This window comes from Mytilus trossulus, chromosome 1, assembly GCF_036588685.1.
Source record: "Mytilus trossulus isolate FHL-02 chromosome 1, PNRI_Mtr1.1.1.hap1, whole genome shotgun sequence".
NCBI classification, from domain to species: Eukaryota; Metazoa; Mollusca; class Bivalvia; order Mytilida; family Mytilidae; genus Mytilus; species Mytilus trossulus.
The window spans coordinates 71,863,279-71,887,250 of NC_086373.1; the positions used below are offsets into that span (position 1 = coordinate 71,863,279).

A 23,972-nucleotide genomic window follows, 5' to 3' on the forward strand; every position below is an offset into this window, starting at 1 on the left:
TATTGTTATGAGTTGTGGTTCAAGTTCTGATATTTCTTGTAAATTCATTATTGTTCAGACATAATGCTTGCAGCCAATTCTCTACTGTTGGGTTCCATTCATTATGATGTTTTAAGTTCAAAATTGGTTTAATAATTATCTGTATCAATGGATGGAGGAAAAGATTAATTGTGAAAATATCTGAATGTCCACTCCTTTAGTACATTCTGTATCTGGAATTCTTCTTTTATCTTTAACGGTATCCAACGGAATATCTATATGTTCAATACGTTTACAATCTAGTATGATGTTGGTAACTTCAATAAAAAAGAGACAAAAGATACAAAAATGGACGCTTAAACTCGAATGTCGAAAATTAACTGACAACGCTATGGCTAAAAGTGTCACCAATTCCAGAAATGTCAGTCTGGAATTATCATGCAAGTCAGATAGAAAGTTCTATCCATTCCATCAGTATCCCTGATTATTCCACTGATTTCTTATCATAATTTTGTGAAAACTATAAGTAAGTCAAACCCAATTATTGCATGTATACATCTTATAAGGCCAAACCATACAAATTTGGCCAAGTAAATTATTATAATAGTTAAAAACAATTGTTCTCTGTCTTTCCACCCGTAAAGATCAATTTTGACATATAACTATGAAAATTCAGTTTTAAATATAATATCCAGCGTGAAATGATAGCTTATTGTACACTGAAACCCAAAACATATGGTTTCTAATCATTTTTTTTCTAAATAAGGGAGATACATTGTTACATCCGGTTTGAAATTTGTCACTTCCGGTTTTATTTTATAGTTTATTTGATACTGATTCATGAAATATATTGTTCAATATAATTTTACTTTAAAGAAGTACAAAAAATAGCTTCGTCTAGTTTATATTAGGTCACTTCCGGTTTACTTTCCGTGGTCGAGTGTCTTGTAACGTAATGCATGTATTCATATGAGGTATAAACAAAGGTCAAAATCTAGAACGTCAATTCAACTTATGACCTTGAGTTAAATTTCAAGGTCATAAACCAAGGGATTCAAATCAAATTCATGTTTTACGACATGTTGCAACCTACAATTTAGTAAAAATATATTTCATACAGTTTTTGAAAAGAATTCAAATTAAGCCAAAATCAAAATTCAAAATGTGACCCTGACTTCTGACTTTGACCTAATTTTCTTATTTTTGGATCAAGAACCTTAAATCAGAAGATCCTATGTATTTATCACTTATAGTTTACAAGATAGAAATGCATATCGCTCATATCAAATGCATAAGGGGAATTAACTCTCATTTGAAGTGTTCATATCGCTTCAGTCGAGACACGACAAATCATGCCAAGGATATAACTAGCAATTATATAAAATAAATGTGTCGCTTTCTTTTCGGTTACGGAGGGTATGCAGTCACAAGAAAAACAGTGTTCGGGGAGATAACTCATACAAAGAAATTTATTTGGTTACACAAGGTAAATTTCAAAGGCGCATACACTGTGTAATATCATATTCCGAATATTTAAGGGACACATTGCAAAACAAATATTTATTACAAAAACAAAATTAGGCAGAAGGAAAACATTATTTAAAAACCAATTGTTCTCTGAATGATTGAAGTTCTTTCCACCCATAAAGATCAATGTTGATATAGAAGGGACATGTTCCGGACAAGTTCCGGACAGACCGGACATGTTATTCCCGTTTGTTTGATTTAACACTAGCCATTTTTGGGGCCCTTTTTAGCTTGCTATTCGGTGTGATCCAAGTCTCCGTGTTGAAGACCGTGCTTTGACCTATAATGATTCACCTTTTTGAATTGTGGTTTGGGTGGAAAGTTGTCTCATTGGCAGATCTCATACCACATCTTGTTATATCTATGTACCGTATAAAACGGACTAGTACCTTAAAGAACGGACATGTAGCTGACAAGTACCGGAATGAATTGACATATAACAGAATAGTACCGGATAGAACAGACATTTCATGGACTAGTACTGGATAGAACGGACATGTAACGGACTAGAATTAGTAACGGATAGAACAGACATGTAACGGCCTAGTACGGGATAGAACGGACATGTAACGGACTAGTACCGAGTACAACGAATATGGAAACGGACAAGTACGAAATAAAACGGAAGAAAAGAAGTATGCACAGTGCAAAACTAAAAAAAATAATAATATAAAACATACACATTGACCCAACACATTTTTGAAGTACATGCGCTTTATTCATTTTCCAAAAATGCAACTTTATTTTAAAGATGGGTTGGACTTCATTCGTCTAATTCAAAAATTCACCATAACATCTATCAAATGCATGCAAATCTAAATAACTCTTATGCATGTTACTAACGGAAAGCGTCCGTTACTAGTATTCGTCCGTTACCTTTTGTCGTTTTATCCGTAGTTCGTCTATATCTGGATATGTCCGTTCGTGAATTCAGTTAATCGGACATCAACGAACAAGTTACAGAGGTGGAACGGATGAGTACCGTACAACATTGATATCTATCGGACAGTCAACGGACAATCTATTCGTTATACGACCGTTCACAGTTTTAAACATGCTCAAAATTGTTCACCTGACCGAACGGGCTTCTCCTGGATTCAGCAGATAGTTGAAGGGTACGGATGAGGAACGGAGTTTAACGAATATGAACATACACAAACAGATTTGTTTATTTAGGCCCCGATTACACCTTACCGGATAGCGCATACAAACACCGAACGGATAGACTTTTTTTTAAATGCGTTCATATCTGTCACACATCTTTTCTTAGCCGGAAGATGTCGGTCCATATCCGTTAAATGTCCGTGAAGCGTCTGTTTTGTCCGTCGACGTGCATTCTAACCTGTTGAACATTTTGAACATGTTCAAAACTTGGAACGGAGGTCCATCGGATTAAATGTCCGTTGAACGTCCGCGTTAATATCCATTTTTCGGAACTCGTCCGTTCTTATTCTATTGTGTATCCTTTACTTGTCCGTACTACATCTTTTAGAGGTTCAATAGACAAATTTGCCAACAGACTTCTTCCAGACGTATACCAGATAAAATGTATGATGACCAAATGTGAAACGGACGTATAACAGATAAAACGGATGATTAACAAATGTGAAACGGACATTAACCGAAGCAGAACGAGAAAATCGGATACATTGTACGTACCCCATTTAAAACGAATAAATGCCAATTGAACATTTTGCATTAGAAATGTCAGATTTCTGCAGTGTCCAGACTTATATTATTCATGATTGAACATACAGTTAGAACACGTTTTAATTATCAAGCAGTTCGTTTTCAGAACAGAATGAACTTTAATATTACAAATGTGAACGGTAATTTTAAAATTATTTTAAGGTCACGTGTATATGATGTACATATCTATTCGCCTATCTATATTGCCTAGTTCAATTTTCCGCTTATCTTGTTCATCCGTTTTGTCCAGTAGGCGTCTGTTGGATGTCTGTTTTTGTACTTTTCCTGTGTGTACTGGTAGGCATTCATTACGCGTCTGTGTTATTTGGTCATTACACCAAAGTACTCTAAACGGATAACACTTAGGTCAACGGAAAACGTTTCATTCGTTCCACGTCCCTTCGAGGTATCCGGTAAGGTGTGATCACAGCTTCAGACGATGAGATATATTTACATGACTAACAAATTAAAAAATATTATATTCATAACTTGTCTCTTCGCGTTATCCTATATATATATGGTGTGATCAGGACACGGTCCAACGATCTGTATCATTTTGATAAATTCTAAATCGTTCGATCCAGAACTATGGGATTTTATTTTATGAGTTAAAAAAAGGACACGAGGCCGATAAAGTGATTTATTGACCAATAGTGAAGAACTGGTTTATATATTCGGGGGCGTCCATGTTTTGAGGGAGCCAATGGAAAAAAACGTAATACAAACGGCGTAGGTGTGTATGTTGGTAAGATTAGACGAACAGCAAATCCTCCTCAATAGCTTATGAACAAAAAATTAATATAAACTATTTGTTAAGGTGTAGTAGTGAACATGAAGACAGGCATTTAATTTTTATATCACAATGACAACAAATAGTGATCATTACAATAAAAACTAAGTCCAAATCATTTAAAAAAAAATGCTTTCCAAATTCTGAATGCGGAATTCTGAAATACTTGTGAGTCTTCTCGGTTTTCGTACGTCATGCGAAACACGACAGTATTTGATAAAATTAAGAAACTTGATTCTATTATATATTTTATAATCACAGTACAACACTTTACAAACTCAACAGAGCAGAGAATGCACATTTATTTTTCGTTGTTGTTTCAGTAAACCTATTCGATGTCTGTTTTGGTTATCATGACATTGGTTAATAAACTACAACGAATTTGCGGTTCAAACATTTAATGTGTCAGCAAATCTGAGGATGAATAAATAAGAATAACTGATTCAAGAATACATGAAAATGAATCTTCTGAATATGTACTGAAGTAGTGAGTGTTTTATTTGACTTTCGATTTATCTATAAATTTATCATTCTTAAACAAATTATTTTAGCAATTGCTGTTTTGATAAGGTATATCATTAGACATATTATCAAGTATATCCCAACTAATCCAGACAGCATGTGTACTTTTAAATAATACCTCTAGAAGACAAATGTTACACTCAAGTAATTTAAAGATGCTTAGTCAGGAGTCTGTAATAGAGTGATTGTCGTTTTTTGTAGTGTCACCTATTTGTTTTTGTCATTTTTTGTACATTAATCAGGCCCTGAATTTTCGCGTTTGAATTGATTTTCATTTGTCATTTCGTTGTCATTTATAGTTAAATATGATGCATGGGCTTTGTACATTGTTGCAGGTCGTACATGTACGGTGACCTATGGTTGTAAATTTCTGTGTTATTTGGTCTCTTGTGAAGAGTTGTCTCATTGACAATCATATCACATCTTCTTTTTCATGCTGAGTCCTGTTTTATGTAGTATATTAATTTTTAACCTCGAACAAAAAGCTTAAAAATATGAGTGCCCAATTATCTTGATTATATTTCAAATGAAAAATAATCAAGATAATGAAGGATTTAATACATAAAGATAACAAAATAAAATGACTTCATGAAAATTTACAGCAGCATTAACCGCTAACGGAAATTGTATTAGAGTTTGTAAAATATATTTCAATTAAATCAGAAAATAAATAATACAATGGGAGATTATTCTACCTCTTCAGTAGTGGTATCTTGGTATGTATTCAAATGTCTTATTCACAGTATCATCTCAAAAACTTTAAAAATAACGATATGCCGCCAATGTCGAATGGCTTAATATAACACGAATAGAAACAAACAAACTGCGAAAATTCCCTAAGATAACAAAGATATAAACAGTAAAAGAGAAACGAATAACCAAAGCAAAACCTAACAAGCATTACATCGTGTTTACATTTCAGGGACATGCAGACCAATATCAAGTTTGTGTTACCATGTTTGTTCGTTGGGGCGTTTACTTATATAGTATATACGAATTTTATTCCCTCAAGTGGGGATGGTAATACTAAATGGAACCTATTTCAATATTATAAACAAGTAAGTTAAAAACGCATTTAATGGCTTATTCAACCACAGTTTAAAAGTCTATCATTTTAGTCACCTCAAAAACAGAAGAATAAACTCATCAAAGATACCAGGACTAAATTTTATATATACGCCAGACGCGCGTTTCGTCTACAAAAGACTCATCAGTGACGCTCGAATCCAAAAAAGTTAAAAATGCCAAATAAAGTATGAAGTTGAAGATCATTGAGATCCAAAATTCCTAAACGTGTTGCCAAATACAGCTAAGGTAATATATGCCTGAGGTAGAAAAGCCTTACTATTTCAAAAAAATCAAAATTGTGTAAACAGTTAATTTATAAATATAACAATATCAATGATAATTCATGTCAGCACAAAAAGTGGGCTTGTGATACCCTCGGGGAAATAAATCTCCACCAGCAGTGGCATCGACCCAGTGGTTGTAGATAAACTCATCAACGAAACCAGGACTAAATTTTATTTATACGCCAGACGCGCGTTTCGAGAAACGATGTCCGAAATCAAGACCGACGATAAGCAGAATCACACCACAGAAAAGGTCAATTAAAAAAAACATCCAAACTCCAGAAAACCAGAGACCAAGTGACGCGGACCCTACCATAAACCAGAGTTTTAAAGGTGAAATTTCGATCTTCAAGTGCTGAAAATTGAAAGCAGGCTTGCCTTTTTATGTGTTTTTTAACACAATCCTTTACTTTTATCTGTGTTTATAAATGTACATAACAGGAAACATCTTTGAACCTCTGACATGTTGACTGGTAAAACATGTTCAATGTTTCTAGATTTGATAGTCTTATCACATGAAAGCACTGTACATGGCATTAATTTTTGGTTGCTTTTATTTTGTAAACAACATTAGGGTCACTTAGTACAGGAATTTTTTTCAATAAAATATATCTGCAAAAATTTACAAATTTTTTGAAAAGTACAATACAAACCTTTATCAATATAACGTTGCTTTGGGAAGAGGAGCACTAATATTACGAGAAACATGTTGAGTAAGCTTTCTTATATTGCTAATTCAGTCTTGAATAAATATGATCGACGTTTATCTGAAAACATTAACTGAATCTCTTAGATTGATATTCTGCCATTTGAAACATGTATCCATTGTTTTATGATTACCTTACCATGTCGGTTTTATGAAAGTTAACATCAACAGGCAGAAGATGCTAATAAGGGGCTCTAACAAATAAATCATGACAAAACTATGTTTTGGTGATTTTGTATTGCTAGTCATTTATTCTGTTTAGTTTCTTTTTATCTTCTTTACATTTTGCTTATAACATAAAAGGAGGTAAACAAATCCCAATTTAAGGACAATCACTCAACTACAGTCTATTATAAATGAAGGTGTTAAATTTGATGAACGTCTGTTTGCGCTTCTTTGTTACTTTTGTTTCTTTTTATAGTGATGAAGATGATAATACAATGTTGGATGCTGTACCCTGATTTTTTTTTACAATTTTACCTGTGTGTCTATTTGTTTTGTTCAAGCATCGGTGTTAATATAATGGAATTTGATTCGACTGTCATACCAGAGAGAGGTTTAGCTAGCTATACAACCAGATTGAATCTCTCAATTTCTATTTACGAAAATGCCTGTACCAAGTCAGGAATATGATAGTTGTTATCCATTCGTTTGATTTGTTTTAACCTGCGATTTTGCCATTTGATTAGGAACGTTGCTTTTTTATTTGTCATCGTATTTCAGTATTTTTGTGATATTAATAGCTTCATCGGTATAATTTGACTTGTGAGTAGGTCTAACCTTGCTGATTTGTTTGTGGTTTGAAGTGTCTTTTTATCTATAATAATTGCAATGTTTCTCATATAAAAAACACGATAAAACAAGGTAAAAATCGTAAATTAAGGGTAATAACTACGGAGTCGTCTGACGATTTACATCATTTCTCTTTACTGTAATCTTCTTTTGCTGATCCTTTTTGCTAATTTCAATTCTTATCTATCTATAATGATATTCTTTTAAGATTGGTAAAAAATGTCATAAACGGACAATACCTTAAATCAGGAGTTGTAAGCCGATTTCCTGCATTTTATCTAAATTGTAGATCTTGTCTAGGAAATAATTTTTACTGATTTAAGTTTCTTATTATCTATCACAAATTTAAGATATTTGATAAAAAATGCAAACTAATGGTAAAAGTCCTCATCAAAGGGCATTAACTCTAATAAGTTGTCAACTTACGATTTTGACTCTGTTTACTTATTTGTAATAAAGTCAAACCTGATTAAACCGGACCCTGAATAAACTGGTTTCCTGTCCATTCCAGCCGAAAATGAAAGTCCCGTATTTTCCCATTCAAAGTCTTTTTTAAAATACCCTTTGTAAACCGGACCCTGTGTATTCCGAATTCCGGTCTAATTATGAAGTCCCAATACTCTTAATTACATTAATTATTACCTGTCAAAACCGGTTTTTCTAATTAATTTCAATGATCGATATGCAATCAAAACATATTTAATAAACAATTAGTCAGGTGTAAAATGTAATCCTACAATCGTACAGTAGTGAGCTGTATTATTTATAAAAAAAATTATAAACGTGTCAATTAAACGAAAAGACGCATCGAATATATCTCGATGGAACTTACGTTTTAACTTGGATAAACAAATTAAAATCGCGGAGTAAGAAATTCACATCAAGATTTCGAAATCCTGGATTCCCTGTTGTGAACCCCTAAACAAATGACCTTGGTCATGTTGATAATGAAAAATACCCGGATGACAACAATAAATGGATAGTGTAAACTGTACGACAACGATTCGAAAGTCCTGAAATTACGTTTGATAATATTCTCGCTTTTTAATCGGCCATTCCACCATTTCAAATTTATTATTTATTTGATCACGGGAGTAAATCGAAAATTTCGTCTTACAATCTAAACAACGCGAGCATTAGGATGCAAATACAAACAATGAAAAACGGAGAAAAAGTATTTTAATTTATCAGATATGATTTACAATCAGAGAAAACTTTTACATTCAAAATGTCTGACGTCACAAGTCATTAACTTCCGGTCAAAACGGAAACCTGAATAAACCGGCCCTTTTTCATAGTCCCGTAGCCGGCCGGTTTATACAGGTTTTACTGTACTTGTCTTGCTGCAAACGTTTGCATGTTAATGTTTCTTTGTTATTCAAGGGATACAACTCCTATGATAGTTCGTCTTACAGTTTGTAGAGTTCAACATTCTAAATATTTTTGCCCACTTAAGATTTTCTCTATTTTATAACAAATTGCAAAAGAATATACACCCATTATGTTCTTAAGCTTTCTTTAGCCATGGTGGCCATGTCGGTTGGTAGACGGGTATACATTTTAAAACTTGACATACCTGCATGTAATGATGATTGTGGGTCCAGTAGTTTCAGAGGAGATTTTTTTTGTAAAAGTAAACGGACGCCGACGGATGACGAATGCAAAGTGAAAAAAAGACCTATCGAGTTAAAGGGATATAAAACATTAGTATTTGTAATTTTAACGACATATTGGAATATCTTAGCATCGATTAATATCTCGGTAGAGCTGGTGAAAAAAATTAACACACAAAGATATTGAGCACTGTACCAAATGAAATGTTGCAGGAATATGTTACTGCTCAGAACCTATCTTAATCTTTGATTTTGCATTATGAATTACGAATTTTGAAAAAGAGGAAGTATGTTCTAAAATTTCACACGTACCAAAAAACGTTATATTTTACGTATTTGGTGTTTGAGGTCAGCTTGCAAATTCTACATTTGTAAATTGTCCTCTGTGTTGTATATTTATTTAACATATATTTGTTAACAATAGAATAGAGAATGCACTAACTTTCATAAAACTGATATTGTCTATACATGATAGCTTGATTTCAGTGATCATTAAACTATATGAGAACAATGATTTTTGTATTATTCAGGACTCATCCCAAAGAGAATTGAAACACATAAAGAAGAACAAAGCCAACGGAGATTTTGAATTCAAAGAAGACGTTGATTGCACAAGAGCTGTAAGATGCGTTACATTATTTTTAGACAATTAGATCGATATATCACAAAAAGAATAACATCTGTCGACTACATAGACTACAGACAAATGATATGAAAACGACGTAAACACTCGTAAAATACCCAATACAAATAGTCATCCTACAAGAGAACACATGCACTATCAAAAGTCTGCCTCTGGAAATGTTGAAAACACATTGGTGGACTTCAGCTGTTTTTACTCTTTGGTCGGTTTGTTTTGTCTTTGACATATTCCCCATTCCCGTTCTCAATTTCATTCAAAACTGTATTAATTGGTAGGAAGAAAGGTAATATTTGCTCACGATTTTGTTAAGCTTTCTAGCAAGAGGAACGTTCATCATGCATGCAATTTAATTATGTGAGTCACACTTGAAAAACGTTTGGAAAGTCAAATATGTTACATACACACAATCAACACTAGTTTATTCTGCATTTTTAAATCTCATAAAATCAATTTAGACACTAAATTCAACGTTAAAGACATGTTGGAATCACGTCAACTAAAATAGTGCGAGACTTAGTGTTTTAGAAGCAGGGTTTTCCTAGCAAGCACATATTCGATCACAGTGTGTTTTGCAATGTGTTAACTGCTTTACTAATTTATTGATTTCAGATTAAAAAATACAGAAATACAGATGATACGTTTTTCATTCCACCCGACGTTGAGTTAGCAGCACTACCCAACAATGTTAGTGATTGTCTTTATCAAAGGTAATACTAACTTACACTTCACAATAGCAATCAATTATTATTAGCCTGTCTAATTCTATTGATAGATATTAATGTATAAAGTTACTGAACATTTCAACTTATTTACCGATGGGAAGTAGTGATTTGTTACATGGCAGTTGTAACTACATATATCTTCTAAAATATTGCACGACTGAAATGGAAGAAAGGGTATTCTGTATTTATTCAGTGACATCAATATTAAAAAATGTCAGTATCACATAATACAAAATCAGTGTTGACGAATGTTTGTAATAGTGTCTAAGTTTTCAATGAATGAAATGTTTATATTGATATTTGTATCAATCAACTGGTATTGTACCAACAAAATTTGTGATCCCCTTTTACGGTATTATCGAATTTATGTTTCATTAGTTTGCTTCAGTATACGGGTGTGGTGAATATATAATAGATAATATAAGGTTTGAAGTAAGACTGAGTTGGTGCTTTTGTGTATAGAAATATGCATAAAGTTTAACATGATTTCGACATTGTGAGATGAACCTGTGAGACACAAAGAAAACGCCAGTGTCCAAAAGTAATCTTTTGAACTATGTTAATCAATCGACATTCTGAAACACAGGTTTTTGCAAGACATACGTGTTTTGTCGATTTCTTGTAGAGAAGTATATGCATATACAGGTATGATATGTGTCATAAAATCTCCTTGTTGATTATACTGAATCATGAATATGTATAGAAGACACATGGGGTAAATTAGATCCAAGTGAATATATTTGATGAATAAGTTTAGTGTAATATTGATTAAGATTAATACACTGGTATATTAGTGTTCATTTAATATGTTTTTTATTTAATATCGAAGGGCGTGCAGTGATCCATAATTGCTTATATTTCTGTCACCTGAGCACTCGTATATAATTTATACAGTTGTCTCCGACGTTCATAATTAATTCGCATTCATTTCCTATTTTTCAGGACAGTTGTCATTGTTGATTATTATATATTGCTCAATGGTTCTTAACATCCTTATTCTTTGATATTTTGTGGGTAGTTGCTCATTGGTACTACATGACATCTCCTAAAATATAACTGATATGTATACCCTTTTTTTTTATTATAATAAGGGTAATGTATTTTAAATGTAGGATAGAACGCCCTAGACAAAATGATACTAGAAAAACCCATAATTAAGTGTTCAGGTCAATATAAATTAGATGTATTTATGGGGACGATTTCTATAATCTGACTATGAAAAAAAAAACAACAGCTTCGCAGTTTCACTTTTAATAGTTACAAACAAAAGAGTTCGACCTCGGATACAATGTTACTTCCGAGACGTTGCCAGTCCCACGGTCTTTTCGACATTCTCGGGGCCTCTGAAAATTACTTTACGTAGAAAGAAAGTTGAAAAGCAATATATACATTACATTAAATTAAGATTAAAGTCTCTCAAATTAAGAAAATAATCACAGTTCTTTCACAGTTGAAATAACATAGTTCAAAATGCAAAAGCGTTTTACAGTTCATATTCATCGCGAAACAAATTTTTTTTTATTAAATATGCTTGATCACTTTATTTTGAAAGTTCATAAAAAAATGTAATGCTCTCTTTAACCGATGTCGTGTTCCAATGGTCACTTTGCGTAATCTTTGTTTTCGCGAATCTTAATTAAAGATCTTAAGAGTTCTCTTTTCTTGTACATCTGGATATTCTATTTCTCGAGTTGCCAACTTCAAAACATCTTCTAAGTCGTGTGCCTCTGTTTTATGTGAAATAAGTACATTGAAAATACTTGACGCGGTTGATAACTGTGTTTTTTCTGATTGTAACGGTCTAGAAAGTAAGTACCATACTTTCGATTTGACTGGGATGGGTCCGTTTCCGCGTACAACTTCATCTTTAACTATTTCCAAACGAAAAGTGAAATGTTTAATGTATCCTATTGAGTAACTGGATGAGCGAGCTTCAATCCATCCAAAAATTACTGATCCTATCAATATAACGAATGTGGTGCTGTAATGGCGTAGCTATCGTAGGAACGATTACAACCTGTATTGGGATTTTATGTCCTGTTTCAGGGTCGATGCCACTGCTGGTGGAGATTTATTTCCACGAGGGTATCACAAGCCCAGTAGTCAGCACTTTTTTTCTGACATGAATTGTCATTGAAATTTATAAATTTACTGTTTACAAATTTTTGAATTTTTTGAAATACTAAGGCTTTTCTACCTCAGGCATAGATTACCTTAGCTGTATTTGGCAAAACTTTTAGAAATTTTGTTTCTCAATGCTCTTCAACTTCGTACTTTATTTTGAATGTTTTTAACTTTTTTGGATTCGAGCGTCACTGATGAGTCTTTTGTAGACGAAACGCGCGTCTGGCGTATATACTAAATTTAGTCCTGGTATCTATGATGAGTTTATTTTCAACATAAACTGTAGCTTTATTAAGTCGCCTATCATTAGTGTTGGTTTCGCCGAATAACGAAAGTTGAATATTTTCGACTCTTTCTCTCTGCAGGTTTAATTCACGCGCAGGAATTTCCTTTGAGCGCTTTCATCTTACAAATTATTCGTATTAGTACAATGAAGATCTGACCAAACGGGGGCCACGGCATTTTTAAACAATACTTTTCAGTAAAATTGTGCTGACGAGTGTAATATTATTGAGTATTCTTTTATCTCCGTATCCTTCACAAGTTTTACTATAGTTGATGTAGATGGCGTACTTTCGTTTGTACAACTGTGATTAGAATCATTCGTGTCAGTGAAACGGGTTTCACCTCTCTGGTCGGGGTTTGCGGTGTGTTCAACTTCATTTGCATTCCTTTATGTGATGTGTACTGCGGCAGTTGAAACATATATATTGTTACGTTTAACAAAAGCGAGGCGTTTATCTAACTCGCCTTTTATCTGGCAGTTGGCAGGCGAATGCATATCTTTGCAGAAAATGCACGGCTTAGCTTTTGAAATGCTGATTTGCTTTACTGATTATAATCGGGGCTAATTACCGTACGAGTCCTGTGTCTGTCCAAGCGATTCAAGTCCCCAAAATAAACTCTCAATTTTGTCGTAAAATATTCCTAGGCTTATGAGGTCATTCCGGGGTGGCTTAATATCAGCGGTGCTTGTAGGTGTGCTTGTGTTATTTTGTGAGTCTGTCTAAATCTCTCTATCAGAACATTTACGGCTTCGGCATAGTTAGTGTTAGTTAGCGAAAATACGGCAATTGTCTGAGCGACTTCATTTTGTAATTTGGCTTTCAAATAATTAAACTTTTTATCATATGTCAACGTTGGATTGTAATGAAATGCCGATTCGAAAGAATCCCAAGAGCTTGGCCATTCTAATATATTGCCATTAAATGAAAGTTATGTTAATTTTGGCAAATGGACATATTTCTAGATATAGCAGACGGGACAACATAGCTTGACGAAAGATTTGATGTGGCAAATCGGCTTCATTTGACTGTGGCAATTAATGACGAGGCGACATTACTTTTTGTACAGTTTCTGGTCAACTAGTAGGGATTAACGGTGGACTGTCTACATTTAAAACTTGATAAGATGAATGTGATGCTTGATTGTAAATAGATTGTGATGTTTTCTCTCTGAATATCTTAAAATGTTTCAGTTTAGTAACAACATTTGTGGTATACTCATATATGTCTACCATTTCCGTCTATTTATTCTCTGTTTTCGATGCATTCACAATTTGTTCATTCAGTATGCCGAGTAACTTCTTCTTTTGTTGTAAATTTTCGTATGTGGCTAACAGCTCATTTCATTCGAATTGAGAACTTTCTTTTGCGTCGGCCAATTTTCGTTAAAGTCTGGTAACGGCACTACGATTGCCCGTTCTTATCGATCTCAGCTTTGGTAACTCCAATTGTCACGGACGATGTCTTATAATCTGACTATGAATAAATAAACGATAGCTTTGCAGTTTGACGTTTACTAGTTAGTAACAAACGATAGGTGACGTCATTGTATGGTAACAACCTCTTTCGTTCTTGATTAAAAGCATTACATGACATAACATACTGATATTCATCATCTATGTCGCTTGATTCGCAAAGATGACACAACCTATCATTTCTGGATATGTTATTCCACCTTCCCGTATCGATAGATTATCGGTGACTTCCACACCTAAATTTACACAATAAAAAAGTTTAGTATATTGACAATTTGCAAAAATAGCTTTCCAATTTAATATCTGTATTTTTTTTAAAATTGTATACAAGGCATTAAGGAGAAGTGTTAATTTCGCTTAGGCAATTCTGCAACAGCTGGCCTTTAAGTTTTACTTCATTACTTTTAGTTACACATGTATCTAACAATTAGTTCAACCAAATATTTGACATTCCACAGGTATTAAAAACATTTTTTACAAATAATATCCATTTCCAGTCAAGAAAAACCATAGTTGTGAAAATTAATAAACAATAGTTTATATAAAAGACATGACATTTTACTTTCTTTACGACACAGTAATCTACATAGGAAACTAACCATACAGACTTTGACATTAAAAAATACAGGCTATCTACCCAATAATGCATAAACAATACAGCTAGGTGTACTCTATTTTAAATGTAGATCAAGCGTATCAAATTCCGGATGTACACGTTCTATCAAATATATAAACTTCCTCCCCCAAAATTTTCCAACCATAGAGAAGAAAAGATAAAACTATTCTATCAAACATGTCTAACTGACATTCTTTATACATATATAGTCAAACTGATTTGTCTAATTTTTTTTTTAAATGCTATGCATTGCTTTTGTAGCTTATTCACAAGTATATGTTCGGGTCTTTAGAAATGAACCACTTCTAACAAATAATATAAACCGAAGCATTTATATTATACAGAGTTAGACTTTTTAATTTTCTATTCTATTTAAAAGAAAATATAACATTTTTGGTCTGTATTCCTTTGTAGAATATAAGAACTTTTGTTTCTTATTGAGGTACCATTTCTCACAATAATCACAGAATATATCTAGTATGTTGTGTTAATCTTCGATTCTTTTGAAAAAGTTACATTGTCATTCGCATGTAATAACATAAATATGTTTATCTCCCGTGTCCATATTATTTTTTTATCTTCAGCTAGGCTACAAAACAAAGTGAACTCTTCGACTTGATCAGACGCGTCGAGTCAACAATTACGTAATAAATAAAACGTACGTCATTAACACCAAATATAAAAAAAGAAGACGGGATACATTGTATGATTGCCAAAAAGAGACAACTCTCCACAAGAGATCAAAATGACACAATTAACAACTAAAAATCACTGTATTGCCTTCAACAATGAGCAAAGCCCATACCACATAGTCAGCTATAAAAGACCCCGAAATGACAATGCAAAACAATTCAAACGAGAAAACTAACGGCCTAATTTATGAACTATCTAGGGATATAACTTTTTTAATGATGTTTAACAATGACAAGAATAGCTTCAAAGCTTCATATGTTGCGGTGTTACTCATTACTGACGCTCGTATAACAAAAAGTTTTAAAGGCCAAATAAATTATGACATAGATAAAAAAAAAAAAAAAAGAGTATACATAAATACTTAACACACATCAAACACAGGGACCTTCTCAATTTATAATTGCCTGATAATAATACTTGATAGAAATAGTAAACATTTGCATCAGTAAAAACACAGATTGTTTGTCAAAATGTAAATAGGTTTCAGTATGTAAACGAATTTTGACTGCAACCTACATGAAGTCATTTTTTTCTATCTTTCCGATCTATAAATGAACATTGAGAGTTGCAATTATTAATGTCACAAAATAAATGACAATAAGGCATTTTGTTGGTTATTAAATCATTAGTTAGGAAGTATGGCGTAATTGTGGAACATAATGAAAACTTAAAAAAACACTATAATGTTGTTTTCAACGCATATGCTAGACAAATTTCATTGACATAGGGTTGTTGCGTATAATACGATATTGAATCAATGATTTCTAATGATTAAGTTGAAATCATTTAGCTTGCCCTTCATGAGTGTCTACTGAGTATTATGAGGGCAACAAGGAAAGATCACACTGTTTGAAACCTCGATCGTATTTAATTTTATCCCTGAAAATGTCTCCTTGGTTAGATTGTAGTAAAGACTTGTCATTATCGATTCGCAGATTAATGTTAAATGCGCTTTAACATGTTTAGGAAGTGTTACAAAGAGATCAGTGCTGTTATTATGTATGTGTTACATTCATAGCAAAAGTACTAAATGATTATAGCATTATGAATACATGTATCGTAAATTAACAACCACTGCACACAAAGCACAAAAAAGTATTTGACAATCTTCTTATACCAAACTTAATACACACTTACTATTAGAAAAAAAATATATATGTTATTGTGCAATATCCAATGTATCTTTGTTGAATGTTGCAAGTATACTCTTTAATTTTATTTCGTTGAAGAATAACTACAACACTACAATATTTTTGTGCCAAACGAAGTCGCCATGGATCTGTAAAGGACGGGTGGAATATCTGTACGGATGGATGTTATAAACCAAACAACAAGACAGTTAAATATGTACTGAGGTATAAAGGCATTACTACTTTTCGAAATTAAAGGAGCATAAATTGTCATATTCATGTTGACCTCAAATTCACTTTATTTTTTTTATTTTTTAATATACCAAAAAATACCAAAAAATGTTTTAAAAAATCTAAAATAAAAAATTGTCAATGCATGTATGCAATATGTTTTAACATTTCGTTTGTACTTTATTCTAGTCAAATAAACTATTGATGTGACCTCAGAAAACTGCCAACGGTCATATAACTCGATATCAACATTAATATGGAAATGAATAGCTAGCAAAGGCGTGCAATTGGATTTATATTGGTCTATTTGTTATTATATCATAGGTTTGAAAGACGTCTGTAATTCGGCATTTCGAGAAAAATGATAGTGAAATAATTAAGGATAGTCAAGCATTGAGAGCCGATCGTGAATTAAGTTAATTGTTATTTTACTTCGAAATATATGAACAAAATCTGCTGTATTTTCTAAACGCGAAACATGCGAAAAAAATCTGTAAAACGATTCAAGTTCCTCAATAACGCTATGTAATAATATGAAACAATACAACAAAAGGGCTAAACATGGTTCGATTTATGAATACTACTGTTCAATAAAATAAAGAAAATATGAGATAACACAAAAGGTGCAACACTAGTCTATAGGATGCATTACATACATAAAAGGGTTTGTACCTATAATCGTCACATTCTTATATTTATGATAATTTGAAACTGAATCTTTGATGTGTCAGACGAAACAGTAATATAGAAGCAGTTTTTCCCTAAAACCGTTCATTTTTTTTGGTGAAACATTGAACTTTGAAGATTTTTCATCAAAATTGATCGTGAAAGATCGGGGAACGCATTGTCTTGATCACGAAAGAAAATACTCACATGTAACAAAGGACATATACGATTCAAACACATTGGACTTTAGACTGTGATGCTCCTGTATAGAATTGACAGGATATTTTCACTTATTACCTATAGCAGTTTACCTGTCATCTTTGAAAAAATACAGAAGTCAGGTAACGATGAATATACTTCCATTTAAAGTTTTTCTGAATAATTGACAAAATCAGTAAAACATTATTCGGATAAAGAAGACATATTATAAAGAATAAAGTATATGTTTCTAGGTTAACGATACAGAATTCTTTTTTTTTCTGGAAAATTCTTCAATTAGTTTTTTAGTTAATGGATTAAAAATTGGAAATTTATTCATATTTTTGTTTAATCCACGCAAATGCCAGACTAGACTTAAGAATGAGAAAACAATATTTACTTTACCAATTGATATACTTGCAACTAGTTGATTCGTGTAACTCATCTATAAGAACAATCATTACAGCTTTCATTTTTTTTTCATCTTTTTTTGGTACCCTTTTAATAAATATAAGTTGACCTTCAGGAGCGTAAACTATCGACAAATGAATTAACATATATGCATGGAAACACATTTTTTGTAAGGTGTATTACTTTTGTTTATAGGTTATATAGAGTATCAATCGTGCGTTCATACATTGTAGTATGGCGATATTGGTTAATTTATTGTCGATTTCGTGACTGTGCTGACTTAAACTAAAAGTTAACCAGATAACAAATTTTGTTGATAAGTCTGTTAAAAATAATTTCCGGCATTGTACCAAACTTAGCAGCGATTTTACCGTACCTTTATTGTTGATGAAGCCCAACTTTTGAAAACTGTAATTTAGCCAATTACGTTTTATTCTCAATCTTGAATTTAAATAATGAAAAAATAAACAAATAGAGTGTTATTGCTTTAAGGTACGTAGTTGGTGTGGTATTATGCATACTTCGATAATACATTCAAATGGCATTTATCGATAACAGCCCTTTTAATTAATAATAGAGAACCAGGATGAGTCATGCAAAAGCCAGTAACTGTTATACTAAATTATCATATAATTAAGTAATGGTTTCAAAGTTTTCGTAGCATCAGATCTTTCATGATCCTTTTGCAAGATTTTCCAAAAAGCGGTATGTCTCCGTCGCGATCTAAAAACGTCATTCCTTTGTCAATATATAAAGTTTAAAAATTGTTGATAATGCTTACACACATTTACTTTACGAACCATTTAATCATTAAAATGGAATGACGTTTCACAATGAAAAATTGTTTAGTCATTCTATTTATGGTGAATCAAATCTTGTTTGTTTACATATTCAAAGACATTTAAATGTCAAGGAACAAATGCTTTTTATGTAAAAATGATGTACTTTAAAACTTTTTTTTTATGAAATATTGATCATAATGTTGAACCATATTGACAGACATTTTCTTTTTTGGTGGGTGAATTTACCGTTTGATTCCTTAAATTAGTTTGATGAACAAATGGCCTTGCAAATTTCTACTCGATAAGATTTCATTCACGATCCTTTGCTTGAGCTTTTACGATCCAATTGAAATACTTGACCATCGTTAGGTATTCTCTTTCGAATATATATTCTCGATATACCAAAATGACACCCGTACTATATGTTAATCAGCGTATTTTTTGCAAACGAATGAGTTGTTGTGGATCTTATCAAGCAATCAAATAATTTACATATGTTTCACTTTCGATATTGATATTAATTTCCTTTTAAGGGAATACGATACAGTAGCAGGGGCAGATAATAACGTTTTCAAAACTGTTCGTGTTGTTTTCGCGACGTTGGTAACCAGAACGTTGTAATTTTCTCGATGTTTTAATAAAAACGTTAACATTTCGCGACTTCGATTTAAAAGAAGGCATTTCTCGCGGAATATTCACTGACGTCATTAATTTCGATTGTGCAAATTTCAAAAAAGTACCTGCTAAAAAAGTGGCCATGCCGTTTCTAAACGACGGAGAAATCTGCCGAAAAGCAGTGAGATTAAAGGAAATACTTGAGATGTACAAAAATAAATCAAATACAATTTTGAATGACGAAATTGAAGAAATGTTAATAGACACAGAAGAGAGTACTGACAGTATAACATGGAAAGACGGAAGAAGAATTGTGGAGCTGTTAAGTCTGGCCCTGAATAACTGCCAAAACATTTCGGCCCAGAGGAATCTGCTCAGCGTAGAGAAAGAAAAATTGCAAGGAATTTGGGCCTATCTCACTATTCGTTGCTTAAACTGTAACATGCTGGAAAATATTTTACCAATAACACAATTAGCAAAATATAACAAATAGATACAGAATTGTCACACGTCAGTTATTCTTTTTGAATATGAAACTGGATGTAATAGACCAAAGAAGAAAACGGCCGTTCACATGCTGTTAAAAGTGCTTGTAATTAAATGGTGTCGTTTGGTATTGTTAATCATATTTGTATTTTGTTCGTTGTTTAGTACTTAAATCAGACCGTAAGCTTCCTGTTTGAGTTGTTTTGCATTTGTCATGTAGGGGGCCTTTCATAGCTTACTATGCGGCATGGGGTTTACTCATCGTTGAAGGCCGTCCGATGTCCTATAGTCGTTTAGCCATTTGGTCTCTGGTTAAGATTTGCCTCATAGGTAATCATACCATGTCTTTCTATTTGCATGTCCCTATTGTACTTCAATGTATTGAGAGATAAAAATAGAAGTATCGGCAAATGTACACTAATTGCAGACAGACAGGTCAGAAAGTGTAAACACGTTAAAACTCGTCGTATAGTTAGACGATCGGACAGACGAACAAAGTGTTTTCAAGGGGTTTCATTGGGGGGGTTCCGATCCCGGATCCCTCTTATTGTTTTGTCAGATTCCAGTATACCGCACTATGTATGTAAGAAGTTCTCATTCTTTTGTGATTTCCCTGGTCCTGATATATCTCATTTCCCGTTTTCACGACACAATAATTTGACTTTCACGTGTCACGCTTACAAAAAATCGGCAATCCCTCTCACGCTTCGACCCCAATTAGACCCACTTTCAATATAGCTTTACTTCTAGACAAACAAGTACGCCTATATTCATACGTAAATGCCGTAAAAAAAGGTTATGTACCTTACAAGTATCTATTGATAAAGACATCATACAATGTGATTCTCTTATACCGGCTGCTGTACTTCCTATGAACAATTATATTACAACCTCATTGTTGGTCAATTGAGGCAATAACGGCATGAGTTAAATTGTACAAATTAAACCAGCTCTTATTATAAAACAAGAAGTACTGCTTATAATTTAAATTTGAAAGATGATCATCTTTTGAATTAATATAAAAAAAAATCAAAATACGTTGGGACCTTTTAAAGTCCTATTGACGATACGGTATCGGTTTTGTCATTGTTAAAGGTAATACTGTTGTCAGTTTATAGTATCGCCTCTCTTAATTTATAGTTGGTTTAGATGTTTTCATGTCAATAATGTTGTCTATCCTCTTACAGTACATGAAGCAATTTAGAACTAATGTTGGACGGAGATGCACCTCTATACTTCTATCTGATTTTCTTTTTTGTCGTACATCTGACAAAGCAATCTGCTATCTAGAATCCTTTTTTCTAGTTTTTTTTTTTTTATTATGAAAAGGATCCTGTCCAAATTTCGTTTCGTAAATACTTAGCACAAATGTTTTTCAATTTTATGATTAACCATCATATTTTTTATGATAAGTATCAACGCTTTGAAAAACACCTGCATATACTTGATAGCGAACTCGTGTACGGCGGGAATGATTACACGACGTTGTTGCGATTAAAACTTAATTTAACGTAATTTAGCGCCATATTGAGAGACGTCGTAAAAAATTAAGGTTTATGGCTTTTATTGAAAAAACAAGCACATGGACCCCATTTTTTTTCTTTTGCAATCAATCAAGTACTGTTTCAAGAATACTCCGCCAAAATTTCAGGAAAAAATCAACGATCAAATTTTTTCTGCACTTCCGAAAAGACGCAAAAATATGGTCAATTTCTTTATTTCGGGTATAGCACTCTAAATTCGGAACATGATGATTTAATTCAACCTTAAACTTATTTCAGCATGTTGATGCCAAGTATCAAGGGAATATTTTACAAAAACTCCGGTGAAGTTATGACTTTTCGTTCAAAAGTAGCGTTACTTTCTTTAAAAGTCACAATTTATGAAATTTCAGGGATTTTCTTCCAAATATGCAAATTTCAAACCAAATTATCTCAAAAAGTAAGTCATGAAGGTACTTTTTTCTTTTCATATTTGAAAAGTACACATTGAAATTGACCTTCTGTCAAAATTTTAAGATAAAATCAACGAGGGATCTCTACTGTATCGTATGCCCTTAAATAATAAACTTGTCTGATCCATGCGTAACCCATTTCTAGTTGTATGGTTAAAATGAGCTCAAATTTTTTATTTGCAAGTTTATAAATCTTTAGCGATGCTTATAAACCTATATGACAATATGAAAACAAAGTGCCTACAAAAATCGAATAGTTAATTCACTTATTAAAAATTGAACAAAACATTGTTTTATTAAAACTGATAGCTAGTGCCCCCCTGATGAGTATGCTCAACCCTAATTAAGATATTGCTCTTCCATCCGACGTGTTTAAAACACGCACATTTCTAATCTAATCGTATCTGATGTCATGCCCAGCAAGACAGTTGGTGTCCTTTACAAGAATAGATATCACAGATTACCACCAACCACAAAAAGACGAATTTATTTTGACAAATGTATTATTTTCTTCTTATTTATGAATTGATATAATTTCTGCTATGCGATTTATTTTTAGAACTTACAATTTGTTGTAATTTTAATATTGACTATCATTCAAGAAAAAGAGGAGTTTCTTAGTACATCACCAGAAAGTTTAAAAGGGAGAATAAATATATTCACAGCTGTTACTAAATGATTGTTTTGGAATATGTTTATTCGTATAACTAAAAGGCCTCTATGATCTCTACTATGTTCAAATGTTGATGTTAGTTTTGTCAATTTCTCTTGTACATAAATATTTTCAAAATGGTATTTTGTCATCACAGCACACACGCACAACTTAGTTTAAGTCAAACATCAATAAGTAACATATTTGATAGGAAAACAAATATGGACTACCTTCGTGACACAAAGAAACGTATATCCTTTGTATAGTTCAAATTCATTTAATCTTTTTTTTCAAAAATTCTAACATATATAGAAGGAAATGTTCTACGACTACCAATGAAGTCAGTATTTACCATAGTTCAAATGATAAAAACATATATTAAACATCTGTAACAATTCGAGGGCGAAACACTAACGACCTAATCTATGAAAAGCATGTATCATACAAATAGGACAGACAACAACCAACTATAAACACATGAATCAATTCTAGTAATTTTGTTATTTTCAAATTTCATCATTAGATATAATTTTTTTTTATGTTGAAGTACTTGGTTTATTTTAGAACTTACTATTTGTTGTTATTTTACTATTGACAATTATAGAATAAGACACTATGATTTCCTTTGTAAATCACCAGAGAGTAGAAGAGGGAAAACCAATACAGTAAAACTGCATATTGCGAGTAAATATGATTTGTGTTAGGTTTAAACATTTACAAGCCCTCTTCATTCTCTGCTATGGATGAATGTTGATGTTAGTTTTGTCAATGTCTCTATTTAAGCTATTATTTCTTTTTTAATAACTACATAAGTTTTTTTAATGCATATAGTGTTTATCTCATATTCAGCATTCAAAAAGATGTTGTTATGTAACATTTGAATAAAAGTAAAGGTATTTAAACGGAGGTATCACAGTGTACATTAACATTGCAAAAACAATATTTTGTTATCACAACACACACTCATAACTTATATTTTAACTGGAATATCATAGTTTTATTGAAGTTGCACTCTGAGCTCAGCTTAAGATACAAAACCATATTGATATCTTATTGAAGACTATATACTGCAAAACTACCCCACATTGTGAACATTTAATATAACTACTTACTTTTTTCCACGAAAACAGCGAAATGATTTCAAGATTCATATTTTTGATTGACTTATAGGTCCAATTCGCCGGGTATACAAGCACTGTATTGACAGGTATACATGCATGTCACTATAATAATCAAATCCGTATTGGTATTTATTCGTATTGTAACGATAAGAGTGACAATACTGACATGTTGTGATATATTGATTTTTTTTTTTATTAT

At 32.4% G+C, this 23,972-nt stretch overlaps 1 protein-coding gene across 1 annotated transcript in view; it reads left to right on the forward strand.

The window, feature by feature from the left end:
• Positions 1-4,279: 4,279 nt before the first annotated feature.
• The window catches only part of LOC134709908 (uncharacterized), a 37,237-nt gene continuing 17,544 nt past the window's right edge, over positions 4,280-23,972 (forward strand). Inside the window, exons 1-5 of the mRNA XM_063570037.1 lie at positions 4,280-4,472; positions 5,430-5,565; positions 9,501-9,590; positions 10,223-10,320; positions 16,757-16,882. Coding sequence (XP_063426107.1) covers positions 5,434-5,565; positions 9,501-9,590; positions 10,223-10,320; positions 16,757-16,882 — 446 coding nt within the window. The 5' untranslated portion in view covers positions 4,280-4,472; positions 5,430-5,433. The remainder of the gene's footprint in view (positions 4,473-5,429; positions 5,566-9,500; positions 9,591-10,222; positions 10,321-16,756; positions 16,883-23,972) is intronic.